A 25,062-nucleotide genomic window follows, 5' to 3' on the forward strand; every position below is an offset into this window, starting at 1 on the left:
GTCTGCAATGTGCATTTCCTGTACATCAAACAGTACAGCGCACACTTCTCTGTTGTCAGTTGAGCACCTACCACACGGATTGTTGCCATAAAAATTGCTAGAGAAAAGCCCTCGTGTGTCACAGAAGATAAACTACTAAATACATACAGGTATATTCAAATGCATTACTTATTCCTTTGGCGCAGCTTTAAAGGCAATATTTAAAACACTGAATGGCTTTATTGATAGATTTCAAACCTTTACGTGTGCAAACTTGCAATAGTTTGCACACGGACATCTGCTTCTCTGTGACAGACCGATCTTATCAGGTGCTGTAGAGCCAACTGGATCACCTTCAGAGTACAAAACCGCACCCGGGCTTTGCACAGGCAAAAGGAAGCGATCGGCGTAATGAAAAGCATCACAGTTAATTCACCTCGGTCTAATCTTGTTGTCACACACACACTTTTTTTTTCTTTTTTTCCCCCACACTGTGTGTTTTTGGTATATGAAGGATGATGATGTTTATGCACCATCCCCAGCCTGTTCCCTCACAGTCCAGAGGAAGCATCGTGGGAGTGTTTTGGCTGCAACACATAACAGTTATGGGGGGGTTTTGGCTGCGGCACACAGCAGTTAGGGCTCTCTTTTTATTCTAACACCCTGCAGTTTAAAACTTGGTTCCCAGTATGGAATCAGTGATCTAGACCGATGATTATATAGATTTGACTCTGCGTGTGTGTGTGTCTATTTGTTTGTTTCTTGGTCTGTCTGCGTGTACGTGTGTGTATTCGTTTCTGTGTGGGCACGCAAGTGTCTGTGTTGAGTCTGAATACATACTTACGTGTTTGTCGGCTTGCTTCAGTTTCAGCTTCCTTGTTTCTTTATCCACCTACCTTCACCTGTTTATGATTGTGTTTATCAGTCAGTGGCTTTGGTACATGCAACGAGATCATGTATACATACATGCCTGTTTTTGTATAAGCGCGTTCTGTCATAATTTGTCTGTAAAAACAAAATTCACTATGGAGGCTCTCTCATCACATCAAATCCAACAGTGTGTTCAAATTCTTAGTTATATTTTAGAAAAATTAGTTACTATCTAATTATCTATTGTGATTAAAACAAATATCAAAATACTTTTAATTGTCCTACTGTAATAGTATTTAAATATATAGAAACCTGAAGTAGCTGAATAATAATGTGCATCAATGTAGTCAATGAGAGGCTCCAGTTACAACCTTCTATTAGCTATATTATTGGGATCTACAGTATTGGTCACATTTCTTTGTTGTAGGACGGTCAGTTAGTTTTACATGCCGAAGAAATGCCTATAAATCATTTTATTCAGTTTCAATTGGAGTGCCGGTCCTTCTGAGAGTTTGTAACCACATAATGGACTTAGGCACGCTAATTTATTATTGACTATTATTGCTTAAGCTATGAAATCCATCTGCAATCTGATTAAAGACATTTATTTTAGTTATTATCTGTAAAGCACTGTCCAAAACATTTGCAATATTCAGACATTCATATCCATTTCCATATCTGGCCACTGTTGTGCATGAGACTTGTAAGCCATAGTGGAAGGGGTCTGTTTAAACCTGAAAGCCTAAACACAAATGTATTTGTGTTTAGGCTGTCTACTTCTTTAGTTTATGATCAGTGCATCAGAATTATGGGTCAGAGACTAGTGAGTAAAAGGGAAGGACACGCTTCCCTTCAATATTTCTGAGGAATTTTCTTGTTAACCTATGGCAGTGATAGTAGTGAGGAAATGGTGCAAAGCTTCTCCGCTGTACTTGTTATAGGTGCCTTTCCAGATAAATATCTAAAGAGAGAAAGAAACACTAAAAGTGGACCGAAGACAGTTCAAAACATAAAAGCTTTAGTGACAACCATGTTGGTGTGAAACCAGTGTACTGTACAAGATCTTAATGAACATATTCACAACAGCTCAGAATCACTTCAGACCTTAAGGAACATGAGAGCAAAGATGGTAACCCATGCAGTTAATGATATAGCTCAACAACATCACACTACCACTTTCACACCAAAGAGTGCCATTTGCATTCAAAACTATAAGGTGATGTAATTGCACTAGTTGTAATCCTGTTTCAGTTACTCTTTTGCAGAGAAAGTCTATGGAAGTGAAAATAGACCCTAAAACCTAGAACTGTGAATGATATCCTGTGGTCCAAAAGTGCCCATAGAAACATTGAGTGAAATGTTTTCAATATGCCACTTTTTATGTAAAATGTTGAATAATGTCAGTATGGGTTTGCTAATTTAACTTCCCGTGTTTAATAAAGAGCCCTGCTCTTGCACTTTTGTAATTTGTAATTGATGCCTTTTAAAAGGAGCTTTTAAATCATAAATCACAAGTGGTTACACTTAGAAGCCTTTTCTGGTTTTAATCTTAAAAAATATGCTTGTTTTCTATAATCCTAACTAAAGGTAGAAGAATTGGGTCACTTTGACTTAATCACTACTGACTGAGTCATTATAGTCTCATTAATCAGTCATAATATCAAAACAAATGTGCTACATGATTATTTTGCGCATTGAGTGATCTTGACATGTGATGGTATAACAGTACACAGACACACACACATACACACCTACATGGTCTAATGCAGGGGTTTTCTCAATCCTTGGGAAACATGGGTCACCCTGTGCTGGGGGTTCCCATAGCAACAGCAGCCGCTGCAGCAGACAGAGCAGGAAGTGTGTGAGTGTGTGTGACTGAGGGAGAGGAGCAGGTTAGCGCTGAGATGGGAGAAGATGCAGTCACTACAGAAGGAACGTAGGATATGAGGATTTTACAGCGGCACACCTGTAGAGCATAGACAGGGCTGTGCCTGTGTGTGCATGCGTGTGTGCCTGAATACGTGTATGTGTGTGTGTGTTTGTGTGCAATGGAGGGGCACCTGTTTCATGTGTACAGCCACGTGTACACTCTGAACAATCTGTATGCGGAAAATATGACGGTAAGGTGCATGCGTTCTCCCCTCAGGCACATTAGGTAGAAGCGCTGAGAAATCGAAACGATGTCATGTGTTTTGAATTCATTTGTGTGCGCTCACCTGTCTGTGTGTGCGTCCATCTGTCTGTTAGATGTATTTGTGCATACTTGTTTTATTCTTGTAAGAGTGGTTAAAAGATGAAGGCTTTTCTTAAATAAGAGTCTGTGAGATGGCAGCAATAGTGTCACCATTAGCTTTTCTAACACCTCATTCATATGTGTGAACTCTCTGCCGAACTATGAGAGCCGATGGTTATTGTGTTATGTCACTGCTGCAAGCTCTGCCTAGCTGAGTATCTGTCCTGTTCTGTGATTGCTAAAGAAAAATGTTTAATACATGTTTTTCCCCTTAAATTATAGATATTTTTGTCACAAAGTTTGATCGATTCTTTTTTTGTTGTTGTTTTTTTTATGTGTTTGTGCAGGTAATCCTGGTGCAGGTGAACCCGGGGGAGACGTTTACTATCCGGGCAGAGGACGGCTCACTGCAATGCATCCAGGGTCAGTCCTCTACGATATTATTACGTTATCATATTAACATGTAGCCTGGTGGCCGCTCTGATGTTTGTCACTGTGAGACAGAGTATTACCCATCATTTTAATTATATCCTGGCTGAACAAGATTTAAATGAGATCTTTGGGCTGACTCCTAAAAGTTAAAAACATTTACGGAAAAACAAATAATGTTAATGCAGTCTATGCTTAGAAATCTTTGATTGGTAAATGTGAAAGCAAATAATCGACTTTTACTTTGAGTATTATCCATTACCAGAGAAAACCATAGCAATGTCAAAGGAGTAGCTGTCCAATAAAGTCTCAGAGAGTTTTCAAAAGTCTTCCTTTCTACCTGGTCAGACTTAAATCCCAGACAGTCTGCCAGTACATGGTAGAGCCAACACAGAGAGACAGACATTTCAGTTCTCATGTGTTTGCACATGCAGACCAGTAAGTTACTTATTTTTAAACAGTCCGTATTAGTGTGACTGTATCATTAACCACCACAATGGCTAATGGTTTAATGGTTTATTTTTCTAACCAGAAAGCCTGGAAATGAAGTGTTTTCAGCTGGATTTCAACCCTTTTGAAATTCCGAGTGTATATATAAGACTACAAATGCAGAAAATGCAGAAACTCCAGAAACGGTGAGACCTTTTAGTAGACTGGTCAATAATGCAGGAAGAACTTTGGAAGAGGAAACGGAAAGCAAGTGGAATGGGATCTAAGGGTGTTATCTCCAAATGAAGTACAGCTAATTGAAAGCATAGTCTACACAATGACAGATTTAGACAGAGTGGGCAGCCATGGCTTCACTGTGGTTGCATCTGATAGCAGTGCATGAAAAGACTGGAAATACAAGCCACTTAGGATCGCTCAAAGACGGAAGGAGGTGGCAGTAACACAACTCTGCTGAAATTGTGTCTCACTTTGATGATGTCAGAAATGTAACTTTGAAAGGACATCTTTGTTTTCTTCTCAGTCTTTTTCAATCTGCATCTTCTTCACTCGCTCCTTCTTTTTTTTTTTTTTCAGCCTTTGAATTTTTTTTCTGTAAGAAAGAAAGACAGACAGCAGTCTCGACTCAGTCACTGTCGCCCATTTATTAAAAAAACAAAACAAAAAAGACGCATTACCACAACACTGTGTTGTAACAAATGGCATCCCACCACCTTTTCCTCCACCCGCCTTGTAATTCAATTTTCCCCTCAAATCAGAGAGACTGCTCCAGGCAGAGCTATGGGCACAGATAAAGCCAGATAGAAACGGTGCATGATTTAATGGATGTATGCAAAGATGGGAAGATACAGTTGCCAGATAAGATAAGTGAATTAGTGACTTGTAGAAAAACAGCTAAACGACAGACGAAAGAATGGTTTAATGTAGAAAGTGGATATATGAGAGGGATACCAGACAGTGATTTGCAAAAAGACACAGTACTGATGTAGCTGGGATCTGCCAGCTTTCTGTTTGTTTGTGTGGTTGCGTGTTTGTACTTGAAAATTTGGCATCGAAGGCACAATGTGTGTCTTTGTGCACCTTTTTGGTGCCTTTTACTACAGTCGCAGACAGCAAATTAGGTGGAACATTACAGACTTTGAGCCCTCTTTGAATGCAGATATTATTAATGTGAAGGACCACACACGCACAAACACACATACGCACAAACTTTCTCTCTATCTTAGTCGGCAAGAGGTCACTGAGTTTAATGAAAGCTGGAGTGTGGCAGTGTGTTCCGAAGGATAACTGAGTTGCACTTTAGAGAGACTCAGTGTGATTAGTGAGACCTCAGAGGTTCGTGTTCGCGCATGCTTGTGTATTTGTGGCCCTGCTTGTGTGTTTGCATTGCAGTGTACTTGTGTGCAAGTGTGTGCGACAGAGCAAGATTACAGAGACCTCAGGGCACAGCCAGGAACCAGCTTTTATATAAAGTAACCTCTGTTTAGCTGCTGCAGTGTGGTACGTGCATGCATGCAAACATGCATATACGTACACACGCAGACATGGATGCTCTGCCAAGGCAGGACCAGCCTGAAGACGTCAACGCAGCAGCCAGAAAAGATTCTTTCATATGAACCACAAGACCTTCCTTCTCCTCTCCTCACTTCTCTTCCCTTCCTTCCTCTCATCATCTTTTCCTGCTACCTCCCTCCCTTTTCCTTTTTATTCCTCTCGTTCATCTGTCTTGACCTTAAGGCAAACCTGGAGCAGAGAAGAGGCTATTGTATTTGCCGGATTGATGTTAAGTACTGCTCATTAACCACACCCCTGCTAACTGCTACAGGCTCAATTATGTTCTTTTATTTTAGCTGAAAGTGTACATAAAATCTTACTAAGGTCCACGAATCCCATAACCTCAGGGCGTATGAAATCCTTTCAGAGCTTTTTTTGTGCATATTGAAATAATTCACAATGCTCTAAAATATATATTTAAAGCCATTTTTTTACCACTTTTCAGATATGTTAGAGATCTGTCTTTACCGTCTCTTTTTTTGTGTCCCTTTCCTTCATTGATCCAGTGAAAGACTGTATCTTGACCTGAAATCCTTTCCAGCAACTTATTAGCATCATTTCTGCATGTGTATGACTGCATGTCTCCATCCCTTGTTGAAGCAGCATGACCCTTCAGTGATCCAGGGGCCAGATTCATCTGACCCCCCACACACACTCCTACCCTCTCACTGTTCCCACCTTCCCCCTCCTCCCTTTTGCCCCCCACCCCCGTCCGTCCCCCTGTCTGTCCCCCTCCCCCACTAAGACAATTCCCCTGAGCTTTCCCACACTCACATCAAAGGACAAGACTCGAGGGTGTGTTAGAGCACCCTGCTCTGGAATGTGAGTGTGTTAATATGCGTTGTGTGCGCGTGTGTGTCTGTGTGTGTTTTACAAGGCTGTGTTGGTTTACTGTGTTGTTTGGTCTTTGTTGGACTTTTACGAGGGATGATGAGGCCAGAGGGTGAAGAGCAGGAAGCTGTGCCCTGCCTGGGAGAATATGACATCATGAAGTTTGGGTGGCACCAGCTTAATTTCTTCTGAAATTTAGGGCGTAGTTGATAATAACCACAAGGTTTAGTTGATTAGTTTTCTAGTTAATGAGCAGTAATCCTGTAAGTCCTCAGTTTACTGGCTGCAGTGTTTTTAAAATGCATTTCAGTATAATACATGGGGTTTGTTTGCCTTGGTCTTCTGTGGACATTTGGAATTATTCTCTGTTGTAATATAATAAATGTATATGTGAGGCTGAGAAGTATGAGTAGTAACTGTTAGTGTGTCCTTCACAGTGAATGGAGAACTTTCACCTCTTGTATTGCTTAACGCTATGATTTTGTTTTGTTTTTTAATTGACTGTGCTTGGTGGAGCATGTGTGCTAAGGCTTGTTGTGTTGCTGCATGACCCGCTACCAAAGAACCAAACCGAACATGTTAAAAAGCCAGAGCCATCACCAATGTTCCCTCTAAGCTGAGCACGTGAGCAATCGCGCACTGCTGACACGGGGGAACAGTGGCCAGCACCATGGAACACCGCTCCTCTGATTGAGCATGCTTTGCAGAATGAGACACTCAAGATCCATTTCACCAGGTTGGTGGCAGTACAAACAAGCAAATGTATCATAAAGAAAGCCTTTAAAGTGGAATATCTGTGAAAAAAAGTCTAATAGCCCTACAACCAGGATGTCTTGTTTCCACAGAAACTTTTTTTTGGCACATTGGTACTGCAACGGGATTTCAATCGGTAAATTCTTTCTTTAACACAAGAATGGTTGGTTTAGAGCAACAAGAATGGTTGGTTTAGAGAAATAAAAGGCCTGTGGGCCAGAATCAGCCTGATGAAGACTTGAATCTGGTGTAGTTTAAAGATTTGGAAAATGTGAAGGTGTACAAAGATTTTGGACTTTCGGCGGTGTTTTACAGTAGTAGCAGTAGTACTTCCCTATTGGCATTCATACTACATGAGTAGTTAAGTAGTAGTAAAATAGTTAAGCAATAGGATGACAATTAAATGACAGAAATGTTCTTGTTTTTAGAATCTACTATAAAAATGTTGGTTAGATAAAAGGAATTAACCAAAACTTTCTGTTTTATAAATACTGGACAGTCTGGACAATGAGCTGCCAAAATCTTTTCTGTAATTTACACACAGATCATGTAGAACATAGGTGTCAAACTCTGGCCCGCGGGCCAAATTTGGCCCGCAGCCTAATTACATTTGGCCCGCGAAGCCATACCAAATTACTATTAGATCTGGCCTACTGGTATTATACAGCTAATATATATATTGTTTAGTATTAAGCTTTGCTTGTTCCATATTCAGTTTTCCAGCAAAACTTATTTGAGTCCATAAGAAAAGATTCATTCTTATATCTGAAGGAAGTTTTTTTTTCAATAAATATTAATGTTAGCCCGCGACTTTGTTCCAGTTTTGAATTTTGGCCCACTGTGTATTTGAGTTTGACACCCCTGATGTAAAAAACTGGGACGTACTGCTGAAATTGCACTTCGTTTTCTGATATTAAGACATCTCAGGGATCAAATGTTCAGTTAAGTGTTCTTACAGTGAAGGAAAGTGGAGTTTCACTGGTCCAACCCACTTAAGAACAAACTGGGCTGCATGTGGCCCGTGATGTAAAGTGAGTTTGACATCCCTGGTTTAGAACATTCTCTGTGTTTTCAATTACATTTCTTTTCTGTCTGTGTTACATAATGCAATTCGGAGAGGTCTATGTGCAAAGTATATTTCACTTCCAACTTTTGGTTTGTGGAATTTTTTTATCTTGAAGGTATAGAACCCAAAGATTATCCTGCGATTCCACATGCTCTTATTTTGTCTTGTCCCTTGAGAGTAGAGAAAGCTCAAATCACACATTTTGTTCTTTTCTTTATTGCTTTTTCTTCCAATTTTAATGGGCCACAAAAAGATTAATGAAACAATTCTTCATATAAGAAATATAATCAAATATAAATGCAGGCTGTTGGGACTTCATATTAAGCCAAAAGAATTGGTTGATGTTTCTCCTTTTACGCTGATTTCTGAATTTGGAATGGATGAATTGCATGCAGTCCACTCTCATTGCTGTTATATTGCAGTGGCATAATGGAAAATGTGGTTCTGGTCTCAGCTGAGGCCTTGTTAGCCCAGGCATTTTTTCTTCTCTGAGAAACAATGGTTATGGTGGACCCTGCCAGTGTTTCTCTGCATCTGGACACAGCAGGGTACTGTATGAATCATGGCAAGATCTGCTGTCTTTTGCCATTAGAGGTGTGCGCTCTGCTCATACCTAATCTTTTTGGATCCCCCCGATTGTTACTCTCTTCCCCTGTTCCTTGCTTTTGTCTGTTGTCTTGGATCCAGTTTTGTAAAATTCGATGATTATATTTGTGGAAAAAATGTCGATTGATCATATTGTTATTTTAAACATGGTTTTGTCCTCAAATTTAACAAACCTAAACTGATATGGAAAAAAAGGGTTGATGGAGGAAATTTAGGTGTACCTCCTCTGTGTTTGTTCTTTGTCTGACTACTCTCTTCATTTATCTCTCCATTTTCCTCAGTTTCAACTTCAGCTTTTTGCTCAGTCTCTTACTGGCTTCACTGTGTCGCTACATGGGGTTATCAAGGTTTTCTTTGACCGGCCTTCTGCACAGAGTGCACACTTCTACACTGCAAACCCTTTGATGTAAATGGAAATAGCTGGTTGAGAGAAATACGGTGGAAAGTCTCAGTCTGTGTTTACACCTTGCCAGATGGTTCTAAACAAGCTGGTGGAGAACACACAAATACATTTTTCACTGAAATCCTTAATTTACGGTACTGTTTCGGACCATCCTGGTGCTGCTTGTAAGCAGGTGTGGTTGTTCGAGGAACTTTTAACAAGCCTTCCTTGAAATCGGAATACTCAATTTTGTGACAGTAGACTGAATGAAAATTGCTGTGCAATGATAGGTTTGACTGATGTCTGTTATCTAGCTGAACTGTCAGCTAAAAGGATTTATTGTGTTTTTATGCCTTATTTTTGTAAATCTGATCAAATGGAAAGTGTTCATGCAAGTGTTTCTCAATCTGTTTGCCTTTTTGTCTGTGTGTGATTTGACAAATGAATGCATTTTTTAATTAATATTGCATTTGCATTTTGCCCAAAGTATAATTAATCCAATAGCCAATTTCCTGTACAGTATATTAATGCCCTAAATTCCCATTTTCTCTGCCTGTGCAGCCTTTCGAGACACTTGCATCCACAGCTTTAAATTTCCTAATGTACTTTTTTGAGTTGTTAATCTGTCCCAAGAAAACAATATCTATATATAAGATCACAGCTTCTCACAGGGTAGAGCGATATGGCTTCTGTTCAACATTGCAAGAATGCTTTTTCTGGAAAATCCAGTGGTTTAAAAATGTTTAATGGAATCAAATATATGCTTCACTAATTAATTCTTCTTCTTCCTCTTCTGTTTAAAGATGTTTTTACTAAATAACGACTAAATCTGTATTGTTGTAGTATGCTTCATATTTCACTGAAAAGAATAAGGATAATGGGTTTGGTCATAAGGCCCCATGGTGCAGAGGGATCTAATAATAGAGAGCTCTTGTGTGTTTGGGTGTGTGCATGCCTTTGTATGCATTTCATTTTATTATTTTTACCTTGACAGCTGGGCAAAGGAAGACCTTTTTACCTCCAAGACTGTATGCCCTTAGGCAAGGTGTAAAACTAATTCTAGAGGTATGTTTAGTGTATGTATGTCTTAACTTGGTGTTAATTCCTCCTGGTTTTGGGAAACTGGTCGCCATGGGAACGGACTCTCCCTCCAGGTGGTGTGTAATGGAATGCGATCTCTTTGTGCCTAGAGAGATCACATTTGTGTGTGTGTGTGTGTGGGGGGGGGGGGGGGGGGGGGGGGGGGGATACCTGCTTTTTTTCAGCATTTTGCACTGCAAAGTACTTTGTAAGTATCAAAAGGACAGAGATAATTGGTTTGGTTCCTTTGATACACGGTGGCTAAAAGCTTGACTTTTCTGTGCGTGGTTTAGATAGAGGCAGAGAGGGAGAGAGAAAAAGAGACTTAATTGTGTATGCCCTGCCCAGTCCTCACTTATAAACTCAATGCCCTCATACAGTAGGGCATGAAAAGGCAGAGGAAAGGAGGGAGGGAGAGATACAGCTGAAATAAAATAGAATGAAGCAAAGTAAATAAAGGAAGACAGGCAGAATGAAAACGAGGCGCAGAGGGAGACCGAGAGAATCACATGCTGCATGTTTGGTCGTGCCTGCTACCATCCATTCTGGGTGAGGCCACTTCCTCTATGACCCCAGCCACCCCTGTGCTGCTGCTGACTTGGTCTGGTCTGCCAGCTCTGGAGAAGGCTGCATTAGGGGAAAGAGAAGGGTGACGAAAACTCTTGAGAATACTGGTTTGTCTTTATATGTAAGACACTGTGAAAGCTGATGCGTGGGCAAACAGCAGCTGAGTACTCACAGATTTTTTCCGGAGAAATGGAGAAAAAGAAATATCTTTTCCAGGGATGAAATTCTTGGCTCTCTTGAAGCTCAGGGTACAGCTGGAGCACTTCTCCCACTCTCCAACCTTATTCCCTCCTTCTCCTCCTCTTCCCTCTCTTTTCAGGCTCGGTCACTTCCTCCCTTCTCTCTCTCTGATTCTTGCTGTGTTTCTATATTTTCTTTTTAATTTTAGTCTCATCTTCACAACAATGACACAAGTTTGCTGATTTGCATGTTTTTTATGTAAATAAAACCAATCATAACACTATTAGGAACATTAAAGATATTGCATCTTCTCCACGGGTTGCACATGCTGCTTTTCAGATTGGATTCAGTTAGTGTGAAAAGCACTGCACAGCTGCGGAAATTCCACATGTGAATGTTTACATCATGGTTTTTTTTTAATTTTGTAGGGAAACCCCTCTTTTTTCCCCTCCTTGATCTGGTGTTATTGGGCAAAAGTACATGTTAGTTAGTGGGACTTCCATTTAGGAATATAAGGAATAACCAGTTAAGTAATAACTTTTTTTAAAAGATGCTTTTCAGTATTTTTCTTTCCTATGTACAGGTTATAAACAAAGTACCAACCATATCTTCACCTCTTTGGTTGTTTGATCAACTAACAGCCAGGGGACATACCCACCCTTGCACCACAAACACAGAAACAGTGGAATTCAGCGATGGAGAGCAGGGGAAAGTCCCTGCTAATCTAGGCCTTCCAGTCTCGGCTTCTTTCTTTCCATTGACATTCACACAACTTCTCTTCTCTTCTCTTCTCTTCTCTTCTCTTCTCTTCTCTTCTCTTCTCTTCCACACTTTCTCTGCTCTCTGTGGTGGACACAAACTTGGTGCTGTTCAGACTGTGACTCATACAGTAGGAATGCCCGACATTAACATGTGGAGAGATAGGAGGAGGAAAGTGAGGGGAGGATGGGAGAGGAGTACAGCCGGGTACAAACGTAGCAGGTTGTGTACAGCAGGAGAAAAAATGGAAAAAAATATGACTCTTAGTGGGTCAAGGTTTAAGGCTTTGATGCATCATGAGTATTCAAGTGAGTGAGAATAAGAAAGAAGCAGGGAACCAGAGCAGGAAATGATTATTTGACGCTGTTTACACACAAGCAGCTGTTGCATTTCTCTTTTCTCTCTCTCACTCGCTCTCTCCTTGGAGAGAGCAGACATGTAGAGTTGATTAGAGAATGGATATAATGAGTCATCAGTGTCTGGATTGTGTATATTTGTGTGTGCACATGTATTATTGCTTATGCACATCAGAAGTGTTTGTGCGTGTCTACAAGCATGTATACTTCCGTGCACGACCGGACAAGTGATAAGTGAAGTATGCTGGACCCATGCAGTGTGTTGCATGGTTACCAGTCCCAAAACAATTGTATCTAAAGGCATGCGAATAGTCTCGTGATAAAACTGGAAAAAGCAAGATTGGTGTGCGTGTTTGTTTGTTATTATGTCTGGCTTTGAATTAATGCATGTATGTCTTATTTTGTTGTTTGTTGCGTGTGCCAAGGTGACCGTGGTTTTGTCAGTGTGCACTATCCAAATGTCAGTGTGTTCTACAAATTAGTTGCGTATGAGCAATCATGTCTTTATGCGCAGTGCCCAGGTGGGTATCTGGCCACTTGCGTGCTGTTGTTAAGATGTGTTTGCCATAGTTTATGAGGGCTTTTGCGTGTTTGTGCACATTTGGGTGACTGTGAGTGTGTGCACAGCTGCAAGGGTGTGTGTTTGCACATGTTAAGATCTTGAGAACAAAGCGTGGCTGGGCTCAGTGTCCCTCCAGACATTACGTTGCTCTCCTTTGGAGCAGACCCAGCAGCAGAAGTAGGTCGGCCGACGGCGCTCCTCCTCTAGGTGGGGGAGAACTGGCAAGAGATCTGGGTTGGGTGGAGGTATGGGCTGGCACACAGGCTACATACTCAACACTACACAGATTTAGGCTTGTATGCTTAGAGGCTGTTTACACAGTTATCAGGACAGGATAAGACGTAGATGTTAACATTATTTTGAAAAATGTAACCCATGGGATAAATTGGGGGCTATATTCTCAGCAGCATATTAAACATATCAGGTCCCCATAAGGAGAATCATGTGCCAACGGCTGTCTAAATGACTCGGGTAAAGTTTGTAGCATGCATGCTTGTCGTTTTTGTCTGCTTCCAGTTGTCTTTGCACTAGGATGATGTAAATGTGCAGTCATATTCGTTGTGTTCCCACTAGTGCTTTCAGGTTAATCTCGTTGAAATGACCTTAACGCCACAACACGGCAAATCTCCGTTAACGAGCTACTAGGGCTGGGCGATATGACCCAAAATTCATATCTCGATATTTTTTAGCTGGATGGCGATATAAGATATATATCTCGATTTTTTTTTTTTAAAGCCATAAGTTAAGAACAAAAAGAGAGTTCTTAGTCACACTGTGTCCCAGATGTCACACGGGCATTTTCTTTACATACAGCGTAGATGTACATGAAGAAATTACTCAAAAATAAATTATCAGCATTTATTAAATAATCATGGTCCATAAATAAAAGAAAACAATGTTGTTTTTGTGCATAACAAAAAGCTCACAATTGTGCAGTCAAAATGTAAACTAATAGACGCTGAGCATAATAACAAAGAGACAGATTTCACAGCTGCACCACGTCTCTGAACAGGTGCCATTTGTGGTCCTTATACACACACAGTACGTATCACTCCGCGAGGCTCCTCCTCGGTAGCCGTAATCCTCCGACAATCCATCAAGCGGTGCAGCTCCGTAGCTTAGCAAAGTCATATTAAAACATTTTTTGACAGATTGCCGAGCGCTGTGTACCACATAAAATCGGTTTGCGGTCAGTAAGCACAACCAGAATTCATACATAAGGCGCACTGTCGAGTTTTGAGAAAATGAAAGGATTTTAGGCCGTGCAGCTCCTCCGGGCTGCATGTCGTTAGCGCGGTTAGCTCGTTAGCGCGGTTAGCTCGCTAACACGTTGACGCCGTCCAGCCCCACGCACGGTAACTCGCTAACGGAGATTTTCCGCTTTCATCTTGTCATTGCCTGCAGGTGAAGCTATGGGGGAGGCGGAGTTGTGTTCAGTGAAGGAGAGGCGAGGCCGAGTAACGTTGCGTAGAGACAAAAGTGGACGAAAGAGAGGCAAACCTGCGGCTCCACAAGTATAATTATAACGTAACATAGACTATATCGATATAAACGATATTGTCACATCTTATATCTCGTATGAAAATATATCGATATTTTTAAAAAACTCGATATATCGCCCAGCTCTACGAGCGACCCCTGATCGCCCCGTGCATGGGGCTAGACGGCCAACACGTTAACGAGCTAACTGCGCTAATACACTAGCTCCCACCCATGTAATTGAGCATTGCGTGGCACATCCAACATACTGTTTTACTTTAGTCCATGACGCGCTTACCTTCAGGGTCATACGTCACATGAAAACCAAAATAATTCCAAACGCCAGATCTGAATGAGGGTGGGAGAGGTTCAATTTGCCATGTTGCAAGGAGAGCTTAACTTCTGTCTCGCTAGCTTGCCCTGCGCTCTTCCTTCTGACGATGCTGTCTGTGTTGAAGCTCAGTGGATCTGCGCTCGACAGTGCAGCCTAGGCGGAGTAGTCGAACACAGATTCACTGAGCGCTCAACACAGGCAGCATCGTCAGAAGGAAAGTTGATAAAATAAATTACAAATTTTGTATTGTTCGATGCGTACCGAACCGAAAGCACTGTATCGAACGGTTCAATAATGATACAAATATCGTTGCACCCCTACATGATATATATATATATGTTTTTTTTTACAAATTATACATAGATTACTATTTAGATATAGCTGTGGATATATGTGAATTAGGGCTGCCACAAACGATTATTTTGATAGTCGACTAGTCACCGATTATTTATGCGATTAGTCGACTAATCAGATCATCATCCACTGGACGTAAAACTACAGCTTATTGCACCAGCAGCATCTGCGCTTATATAACTATCATTAGCTTACAGCTTTAAGCTTTTAAGGTGCTAACTAAAAATAAAGACAAGATGATAGTTTATTAAATTTTAATGAAATTTGCAGATTGTTTCGGTGAAGTTTAATAAACTCCTTGCTATCTAAAATATAACAGGACACCGGAGTAAATTCTCCAGCATCTCACACTTCTGATAATCAGCTGTCTGCTTGACGTTTATTCAGCTGTGTAAAAACTATAACTTTAATCTCAGACAAACCGATTTACTCAGGAACAAATAAAATACTAAAAAAAAAAAGCCAAACAACAACATTTTTAATTTATCTAAGTGACTCATATATATTTAACCTGAGTAGCGAAAGACGGCGGTGGGTTTGAAAACAATTTGCCGGGAGTCCGGTGTTCTCACAACGCTAGTGACCTAGCCCCCGGCTAGCTATCGAGCTAGTGGGTAACAGACGTCTCCGAAAACGTCGGAGCGCTTTTGAAAATATGTGGTGTCCTGATAAACTGAGCCGATATTTGAGGTTTACACAGCTACATTCTCGCCTGAAAATATGTTAAACGTTTATTTTGTGACCCAGAAAGAATAATAAGAGTAATATTAAAACTAACTAGCTACCGCCATTGTTGGAAACTAAGCTGGGCCGCGCTATGAATTCTGGGACACAGCTGCTTCTCTTCTTCTTCTTCTTCGGGGTTTAACGGCAGCTGGCATCCTTGTACATGCAGTGCTGCCATCTTCTGTTTCAGTCCGTTATTACACTCTTAAATCCTGCTACTTTATTCCTGCGTGTTTTGCGATCTTACAAACCTTCAAACGACGTGTCGACTATTAAATTTGTCGTCGACGATTTTGATAGTCGACGTAATCGTGACTAGTCGACAAATCGTGGCAGCCCTAATGTGAATATATTTTTGACATGTATGTTATTCTTATTACTGTCAGATTAGCGTTTATCTATTGAGTCGGATGCAGCATTAATCTTAAAAAAATCAAAGAATTGAAGCTGGATATGAGCACAGCCATAGGGTTAACTGGAGAGACAAAACTGAAAAAGCAGAAGGTTATACTTGGACTTCAATATTATCACAAATAGAGACAAGGATGACAACCTCAGCTAGTGCCTATGGGCAGGCAACCACAGGTGGAGCTGAAGAGCTCAGTGCACAAGTCTGGCTCTTTTGTTTCGCAGGAAATGTTCAAGCCATCAGATTCCAAAACCATTTAAATGAAAGCTTTGATAGGATTTTTTTTTTGTGTGTGTGGGGTGGAAACTTATTGGTTTATTATTTTATTTTTCCTATGTACGGACAGGAGAAACATGAGCTTGAGCCAATGGACTAATAAAATATAGTGCTGGTTTTACAAGCCTTATTGCTTCTACTTTAGCTCATAATGTGCTGATGTCAGATCCTAATGAAGTCATCATGGCACTGATATTCATCAGCTGGCATAAGCGATAATACTTTCTGCTTGTTTTCTTATGATGCCATTATGCAACTTTGAGTTTAGAAGTTCAAAGAAGCTCAGTCATAATAAGGAATGTGCTTACACGTACCTGCATACACACTACAGTATGTACTTAAGATATGACCCAGTGTTCAAATGTAGAAACTGCCCAACTTTTGATTTACATTCCACAGCAAATCAGCAGCTTGCTTAAATTACAGTCTGTGCTGCAAACACAGAACATGGGCTCAGGATCAGAAGTGTGAATATGTGCTTCTTTATACTCGTTTGTAGAGGACTTTTTGGGGAGGGGTTTGACATGCAAAGCTAGTTTTTCTGTCACACTTTAGTGTGTAAGTGTCATGAGGGCAGAGGACTTGGGGCAGAGCAGCACAGGAAGTTCTGACTTCCTCCTCCATCACTGAGAAACCCTCCCCATGGCAAAGATGTCCGGTGGAGTTGACTCACCGGAGATTTATTTTAGGGCTGTAACTTGTGTATTAGTGTGTATCTTTGTACACAGTGTATATGTAGTACACTGTGTAGTTCTGAATCTTTCTCCCATGTTTCCACCTTAAGCAATCTCTCTCTTACTCTTCTTATTGTCTTATATTTTTTATTACACTTCCCATCACGGTCCAGGTTTCGATCCATCTTTCTCAGAGTCCTTTCCACTGTGGAAGCTTCTAGTACCCATATCAGCTGACTACAAAACATCTTTGGGCAGCTGCTGCTTGCTTTTGTGTGTTTTTTCTTTTTAATGCATAAATTAGCATTCAGCGTTGACATGACAATTGGCTCTTTAGTGTTCATGCATGTGTGTATTTTGTGTGCGCATGGATTGGCCAGGCAGTAGAGGAAGCTGTCGTGGGAGTGTCTTTTGCAGCTCCTAGGACAGATAACATTACCCCGCTGATGCTTACATAACTTCCAGGCAATGCCACGTCACAAGTGACCCAGACACACATACACAGTTGCTCCCACATAAACATACACACAAACTGGTACATTTGTACCCATGTAGATAAAACAGCTGCCTCCATGAGGCTCTGATTGTGATACAAAGGTTGTGTGTCTGTGACTGTGATGTACTTTTAAGATAAAGGAAAAGCATTCTAGAAATCTTTCTAGAAATGATTTGTGTGTGTGTGTGTGTGTGTGTGTGTGTGTGTGTGTGTCTCTGTTATCGGGAAATCCATTTGTGGCTAGTTGTTCTCTATGTAGGTCATGTTGCAAACAAGCTCCATCGGTTTAATACCAGTATAATACCAGTATCACAGACACACACACACACACACTCGTGCACATATGCTTTCCCATGAGGGTCTGTGTTTCCTTCCAATGTGGTAACCACATGTTTAGTGATGAAGGGAAAGAGAGAAAGTGGTTCGCTTATTTCTAGAAGCTGATTATTGCTTCATTCTGCTGGAATAAGCAAGATGCTAATACACACTGTTGGGTTACACTAACTGTCAGCAGTGTTGGCCCATCAACAAATGTGTGTTTATTCAGTGTGTATAAGTTATTTCGTTACTACAGAGATAAGTAATTGATCGTGTGTCAGGCCACATTTTTGTCTTGCAGCATTTTTGTTGTGTTTAGGGGGCCCTGCCACAGCTGTTAAAGACAGCTGTAACATGGTAAACATCTGAAGTGTTGCATCATCTTCTTAGTCTGTGGCTACGTCCACACGTACACGGGTATTTTTGAAAATGGAGATTTTCCGTTTTCGTTTTAAAAAATAATCCCGTCCACACGTAAAGGCAAAAATGAAGGAAAACGCTGCTATGAACATGCCAAAGCAACAGGTGGCGCTATCCGGTTGTTCAGTCTGACGTCACTAGCCGTGTGTGGGTCTAAACTCCGCTGCAGGTCCATATATCAAACGATCACTATGGCATTACTGAGAGTTGAAAAACTGTCTAAAGTCTTTCATCTTTAATAAAATGATCAGCGTTCTGCTCTACCAGGTGTAACAATTGAGTTTAACATCCAGGCATCCATGAAAACGGAATTTAACAGTGATCACTGGCTGTTTTAGGAGCTTTTTGAGATCAAATAGAAGAAAATACACAACATTAAACATGTTAACAACACAAAAGCCATATTAAACGCAGACTACTTTAGACCCGGAAGTAGGATTCGTCGCGTCATCACTGAACAACCGGATATTCCTAACCGTGTAGAAATGTTGGCCAATCAGAAGTCTAGAAGCCTCGGTGGGAAAAAGTAAACAAAGCTGGGGCATAGAAGCAGAACCAAGTCGTCTGTGTGGAGGGACAGTAACTGTGTGTGTATATGTAAGCATTTAAACACTGCAGAGAGTACAATTAACAGTAACAGTATTGTAGAAATTCATTTCACCGAAACAATAACGTGGCGCACACTGTGACGTCAAAAAATGCGCACATCTTTGTAGCTGCGTTTTCTCCGTTTTTCTTGTCCACACATAAATGCAAAAACGGAGTTTTAGAAAATATCCACCCTGGCCGGAGTTTTTAAAAATCTCCGTTTTCAGTGACCAAAAACGCCGTTTACGTGTGGACGAAAGGTGCAAACGCATAGAAAAATCTGCGTTTTCAAAAATACCCGGGTACGTGTGGACGTAGCCTCAGTCTGTGTATGTATATGAATGTATGTATGAGGAGCTGCGCAAAAACACAAGTGTGTGTGTGTGTGTGTGTGTGTGTGTGTGTGTGTGTGTGTTTGTTTGTCTACATGTGTCTTTGTGAATGAGACTGTTTGTTGTGTGTGTGTGGATGAGACAGGATGCTTATTATGGGCATGTGTATATATTTTCATGTGTAATTCTTCAGTGACAAATACTAGACTTTTGAAGGTGGCACTTTAAAAATAAAGTCTCTAAATGTGTTTTAGACAGAATTAATTTAGTGATCTGAATATGTTCTGCTTTTTCAGTAAGCTTGAGTTTTTTTCGCTATGAATTTTTTATTTTCATTGCTTTTTTCTGTGTCATTAAATGTAATTATTTTGTGTTTCACTTCACTACACTTGTTGCTCATGATGACATTGTGTTTTGGGTTTTTTTCCTAACCATTCCTCTGTATTGCCCCGAGTGTGTCATGGTTGTGCTATTTCTATCTCTGTTCTGTGCAATACAAAACATACTTTGTATTAATTCCTGTGGTCCTCTTTGATTTCTTGAAGCAGAGTCTGTCAAACTAGAATATGTCATTGACCACCAGATGAACCCCCACATTAGACCACAGACCTCAGATTTATTTCATTAACCCTTCCAGTCAGGACTGCTTAGTTCCTGCTGTGGAAGCAACTTGTGTGCAGTGTTCTTTATCAGCAAACATAAGTAAGATATAAACCTACCCTCAGACACTGCTTTCCATTATGTGATGGCTTCTGAACTTGTTGGCTTCATGTCAGAATGACGACCATTGTCACAAAGTGGCAACTGCAGTCTGACTAGGTTGGGCATAGTAACATTTATGTCAATGAGCCAGAAATGTTACATATCACATTCCTGATTGCCTTGTATACATCAAAAATGTTAAGCTTTGCCCAACAGAGCAATATTTCCTCAGAGGAATTAAACTAGTCTTTGCAGCTCTGATTGTCTCTTGTTGTGGTTCATTACACGTGCTGATTCCTTGCTGTGGTGCAGGCAGAGTCATATGCATGCTATCTAGGATATGACTTGATATCTCATCTCTGCCCTGACCTCTTTTTAACTCAGAGGCGGAAGAAGCAACAGATGGAAGATGAGAAGCGGAAAAGCAAAGGGGAGCGGGGTTGGTTAGCTGTGTTGTCTAGGATTCCAGTAGGATTAGGTAGAGGAAGTTGTGACTCTATTCGTGGTGCTTAAAGGGTAGAGCTGGGGGTGAGAGCTGGGGGTGAGACCAGAGAGTGACGTTACCACAGTGTGAATCAAGGACCACAGTGACTTATTTGTACATTTGCGCACAAACAAACACGATTGAAAGCTTTTTGATGGACACATACAAACGTGTGATTATCTCGGGCTTTTGTGAATGAAAGTCAGTCTAATATTGTATGACTTGACAGCTCTGTGTGTGTGTGTGTGTGTGTGTGTGTGTGTGTGTGTGTGTGTGTGTGTTGAATAGCAGGACAAAGAGTGTCTTGTATTTTGGCAATGGTTTGGGAGGTAGTTAGGCTTGTTGGGTCCAGTCCTGGGGGCCAGGGATGGGAATGTTCAGTGTGTGTGTGACTGGAAGAATGTTGCTGTTTGCTGAGTGAAGAGCACAGAGGCAGCAGAGACTGTCCAAACACACGTCTGTTTGCCAAGTGTGTGTGCGTGTCTGAGTGACGATGCCTGAGATAGTGTGTGTGTGTGTGTGTGTGTGTGTGTGTGTGTGTGTGTGTGTGTGTGTGTGTGTGATTGGGGCAGTGTGTGAGTAAGAGGGGAAAGTGTGCTATGAGCAGTGGTGGAAAGAGGTGTAGAGCAGCTCTGTGTGTGTTTCCCCATGCTATGACCTTCTATTCAATGGAGACTTTCATATGCAGTTCTAGTCTCCATGGTAGGGGAGCAGACTAGACTGAAAGAGGCCTGTCTCTTCATACCTGTGACCTACTCACCGCACACACAAACAGACACACATACACATTAATCCACATTGCAGACTTTGCTCAGGTTGTTTTTCTGTGTGTAGGTGGGTGTGTGTTTACTGTACTGTTACCTGTTTGCTTGGCTGATGAGAGGTCAGTAAAGTGGGTGAGTAATGGAGGGCTGATGTGAAGGACGGAGAAAAGATGATAAAGATCATTGATGAAGTATGGAAAGGATAAACTTAGTAAGGAAGGCAAGGATCAGATGAGTAATATTGGAGGGAAGAAAGGATGTGAGTAATAACAGAAGCTGGGGAAAGAGGAGAAATCCCTGAAAACAGTCTGTGAAGTATGGAGTTAGAGGGTAAAGCAGCTGAAAAGATGAAAAATAGCCCTTTAACGGAGACTAGATTTTAGAATAGTCAACAAGTATGTAAGTGTTGTCAACTTGGGAAAAAAATGTTAATGTGTCTTCATAGTAGCATGTGTGCTTGGAGGTAGTGAAGGCCTCTGTGCAGTGTGATTTATTCTGAGGCTAGGTCTGCTTCCAGCTGTCCCGACGGGGTCCCAATGACTTTAACAGGCGCAGACCTCCATCACAGAAAGACAGAGGAAGAGGGAGACGGGAGATTTTTTTTGGAGGGGGGTATTTAGACAGTGGAAAAGTCAACATCATTTTCAGTCTGCTAATTCTATTTAGATTCGCATACTTCTCCTTCAGTGTAGAAACCTCATTTCTCAGTAAGCAGCCATGTACCCTTATTTTTTACACCTATAATTATCATAATAGTACTGCTGAATAGCCAGTAACAACGAAAAGGCTTGCTTATATTTATGTGTGAGCTGTTTGAGATTATACAAGCAGATTTGAAGGGAAGAGACTCTTATTTTTAAGTGGTTAATTACCTTTATTTCCTAGTATCTTCATACTGTGGGACTAAGTAACTATATAAAATAACACAGCCCAACCTTCAGCGTATCTGTCTACTTTATGTCCCCGCATGTGAACTGCCAACTGATGAATGTAAATGAGAATTTATCTAAGCATTAGTTGCCTGGTTGAGTAAATAATTCTTCTCCTTCCTCACAGGTCCTGCTGAGGTTCCCATGATGTCCCCAAATGGGTCGATCCCTCCCATCCACGTCCCCCCAGGCTACATCTCACAGGTTAGTTTATTTTTGTGTGTATTTTTCCTCAGTTTAATACTCTTTGACTTATTTTTTATGTTTATCGTGTTTGGGTTGTGTGGGAGCGTTTGAGTAAAGAAAAAAAAAATGGACTCAGGGGGAGATTTGTGCATGCACGACTACACTAAATTAGCTAGTGCTTCTCATTTCTCCACCAAAAAGAGGCTTCTTTTAAGTAATAAAAATGCAGATATTTCTTAATTTAATATATTTCAAGGTAAATTTACCCAGTGTTCATTTATTTTTTCAGTTCACTCAATTAGTCTGTCTGAAGACTGTTTCAGCATGTTGGTTCTTGTCACTGGAAAATTGTTATGATGCTGTAAATGGAAATAAATCCATAAATCAAACTCATGCGTTAACAGTAAAAAGTAGTTGCGTTAGTGTCCAAAACTGGAGAATATAGCAGCATAGCATATTTCTATGCACTGGCTGGTTGATAGACTAAGCAATTTGTACTTGTATAATGTTTTATTGAACAGCTATCAGAAGTGGGTCTAGTAGTCATTATTAAAGGATGCAGATGATAGGTTTTTTTTTTTTAGCCTGTGCTTGACTCCCACAAAAGTCACTTATTCTGTCTGTCATAGAGAAGCAACCACGCTGGTCTTCTTGACCCAACAGAGCACCAAGAATTTGGAGTATTAGGTTCAATTAATATTTGAGTCCTCTACAGGAAATGTGTATGCGCTTTCTCTATTAGATAACAACACCAGGACAATGAGAAAAAGAAGTCAATAAACTATCCTCACAAGATTTCAAAAAAATCCTGTGGTTTGTCTGTTGGCGAGATTGTGCTCTTACCCAACGGAGGTTGGGTCATTGGCTCACCGTGGGTGTGTGTTTGTGTGTGTGTGAGTGGGGACTGAGCCAAGCCTGAGCGGGAAACACTGTCACTGTTAGATAAACAAGCATGATACGGGAGACAGGCATTCATTGGGCAAAATTTTTTTTGGAAGGGGGGGATTAGGGTTGCACGAAGGGGTGAAAGGAGAAAGAGCACTGCTGTGGTGGACAGTAGTGTGTTGAAGTAGTTGTGTCTTATGTGTCTAAAGTGCTCATGTGTATGTGTGTCCTCTGGGAGTTTTCACTAATGCCTGCAATGTGATGCCATGTGTGTTTGTGGGTGCTTCATATTTGGAATGTGCGTGTCCTTGCCAATAAATGTGTGCGCTTGTAGGCCTGGTCTGCACATACTCCTGCAGAGACTTTGCCCTTGTTTTTCTGTAAACACATCGTTTTTTCATGTGCAGCAGAGGGGATGAAAGGGCAGAGAGCGGGCCTCCTCCTCTGCATCTATTTGCTCCCTCTCAAGGTTTTTCTCACATCAGATTAGTTTTGTAACTCTCTTCCTCCCCTCCTGACCCTCTTTCATTCCCCACCATCTTTCTTTGTGTGGTGTCTGTTGCTTCTCAGTTTGTGTGGGGATTTCACGGTGGTGTTATTTAGTGTATGTGTGTGTGTGAGAGACAGTGTGCGGTGTTGTTGTTGTTAGGCACCAGCAGATGACTTCCCCCTCTCTGCAGGGAGTGTGTGTTTGCGCTCTTCTCGGAATGCAGGCCTGTGAAAGTATCTGAATAGTTGGAATGTGTGTGTCTGTATCTGTGTCCGAGTGAAAATGAATACAAGTATGGGATCTATGCTAATTTCAGGCAGTTCTCTGAAGCTTGTTGCCAGAAAAATGTGCAGGCCATCTAAGGACACATTTGTTTTTCATTGCTTTAAGGGACCGCACATCCTGTTGGTACACGCTCAGCTGTCAGATAAATCATGCAGTTAATTCTTTTATTAAATATCCACCATTTAACAGACAGAGCACCTGCTCTTGTAAAATAATGGGCAGTGAAGTACTCTTGGCATGATGGGCAATTCACTCAGTTCTCTGAATCACTTGACTTAAATTAAAGCCAGCACTATCTGAGGAACCTTTACTCAACAGTATATAAAGCAGTCAAAGGCAGTGTGCACTTTTCAAGTCTTGCGTGATTTGTAGGTACTAAAATTCAGGCGCACAGATGCACATTTCTTAGTCTTTTAGGCTTTTTAAAAATGTTATTTTCATGTTCTGTGAACCCATACTTAGCTTTTCTCCTCTCTCCCACAGGTGCTGGAAGATACCACAGGGGTCCGCCGAGTGGTTGTGACCCCCCAGTCTCCGGAGTGCTACCCTCCCTCCTACTCTCCAGCTCTCTCCCCCACACATCACCTGCCGCCATACCTGCCTCACCCTCACTTCATCCCCAACTCTCACTCTTTCTATCCTCCCGTCAGCCCCGGGGAGCTGCCTCCCCATCAGTACTACCAACACCACCTTCCCCCCATGTACGGCGATCCAGGTACTCGTGCTGACTGAACACAGGCCATCTGCAAAAACAAAAAAGAAAGCAAAAAAACAAAACCAAATCAGATTTTGACATTGAGTTAAAATTCAGTTACGAATATGCGTCACGCAACCTGCACGGTACGAAATTTAACATGAAATATTTTCTATGCTCTTCTTCCTTGCAGAAATCATCCCAGTTTATGGGATGTCAAACTTCATAGGGAGGGAGGATACATACAGTAAGCCACAACCTAAAAAGTTAAAGGAACCGAGACAGAATCGAGTCAATTCTCCTCCCTCTACTCCCTATAAGGGCAGCCTTGGGCCAGCACACAATGGATACAGGTGATCATCATTTATGAGATGCACTTTAAGATTAGCCAACTCATTAATGGTTAGACTTCTGAAGGCACGATGTTGATGATTTATATATTCATTTCATTTTTTATGTCATTATATGGAGGTAATATAAAAATCAGTTAACTAAGCTGTGTAAAATTTTAATGTATTAGCTGTTCATTTGGAATAAGAATGGACCTGTTTTCACATGTATGCCTGAGTGCTAGTAATTACAT

At 41.1% G+C, this 25,062-nt stretch overlaps 1 protein-coding gene across 3 annotated transcripts in view; it reads left to right on the top strand.

The window, feature by feature from the left end:
* Positions 1–25,062, top strand: part of fndc3ba (fibronectin type III domain containing 3Ba) — an 86,581-nt gene that overhangs the window by 21,895 nt on the left and 39,624 nt on the right. For 2 of the 3 annotated variants that reach the window (XM_085256974.1, XM_085256975.1), the window contains exons 3-6: positions 3,430–3,505; positions 22,067–22,143; positions 24,269–24,500; positions 24,673–24,832. In XM_085256974.1, the coding sequence (XP_085113100.1) occupies positions 3,430–3,505; positions 22,067–22,143; positions 24,269–24,500; positions 24,673–24,832 (545 nt within the window). Of the gene's footprint in view, positions 1–2,829; positions 2,970–3,429; positions 3,506–22,066; positions 22,144–24,268; positions 24,501–24,672; positions 24,833–25,062 lie in introns of those variants that run through there. The other variant, XM_085256976.1, reaches the window with a different exon arrangement.

This window comes from Mchenga conophoros, linkage group LG19 (genome assembly GCF_057382185.1).
Source record: "Mchenga conophoros isolate Kocher_MC1m ecotype Shallow Benthic linkage group LG19, M_conophoros_male_GT1.1, whole genome shotgun sequence".
In the NCBI taxonomy this organism is placed as follows: domain Eukaryota; kingdom Metazoa; phylum Chordata; class Actinopteri; order Cichliformes; family Cichlidae; genus Mchenga; species Mchenga conophoros.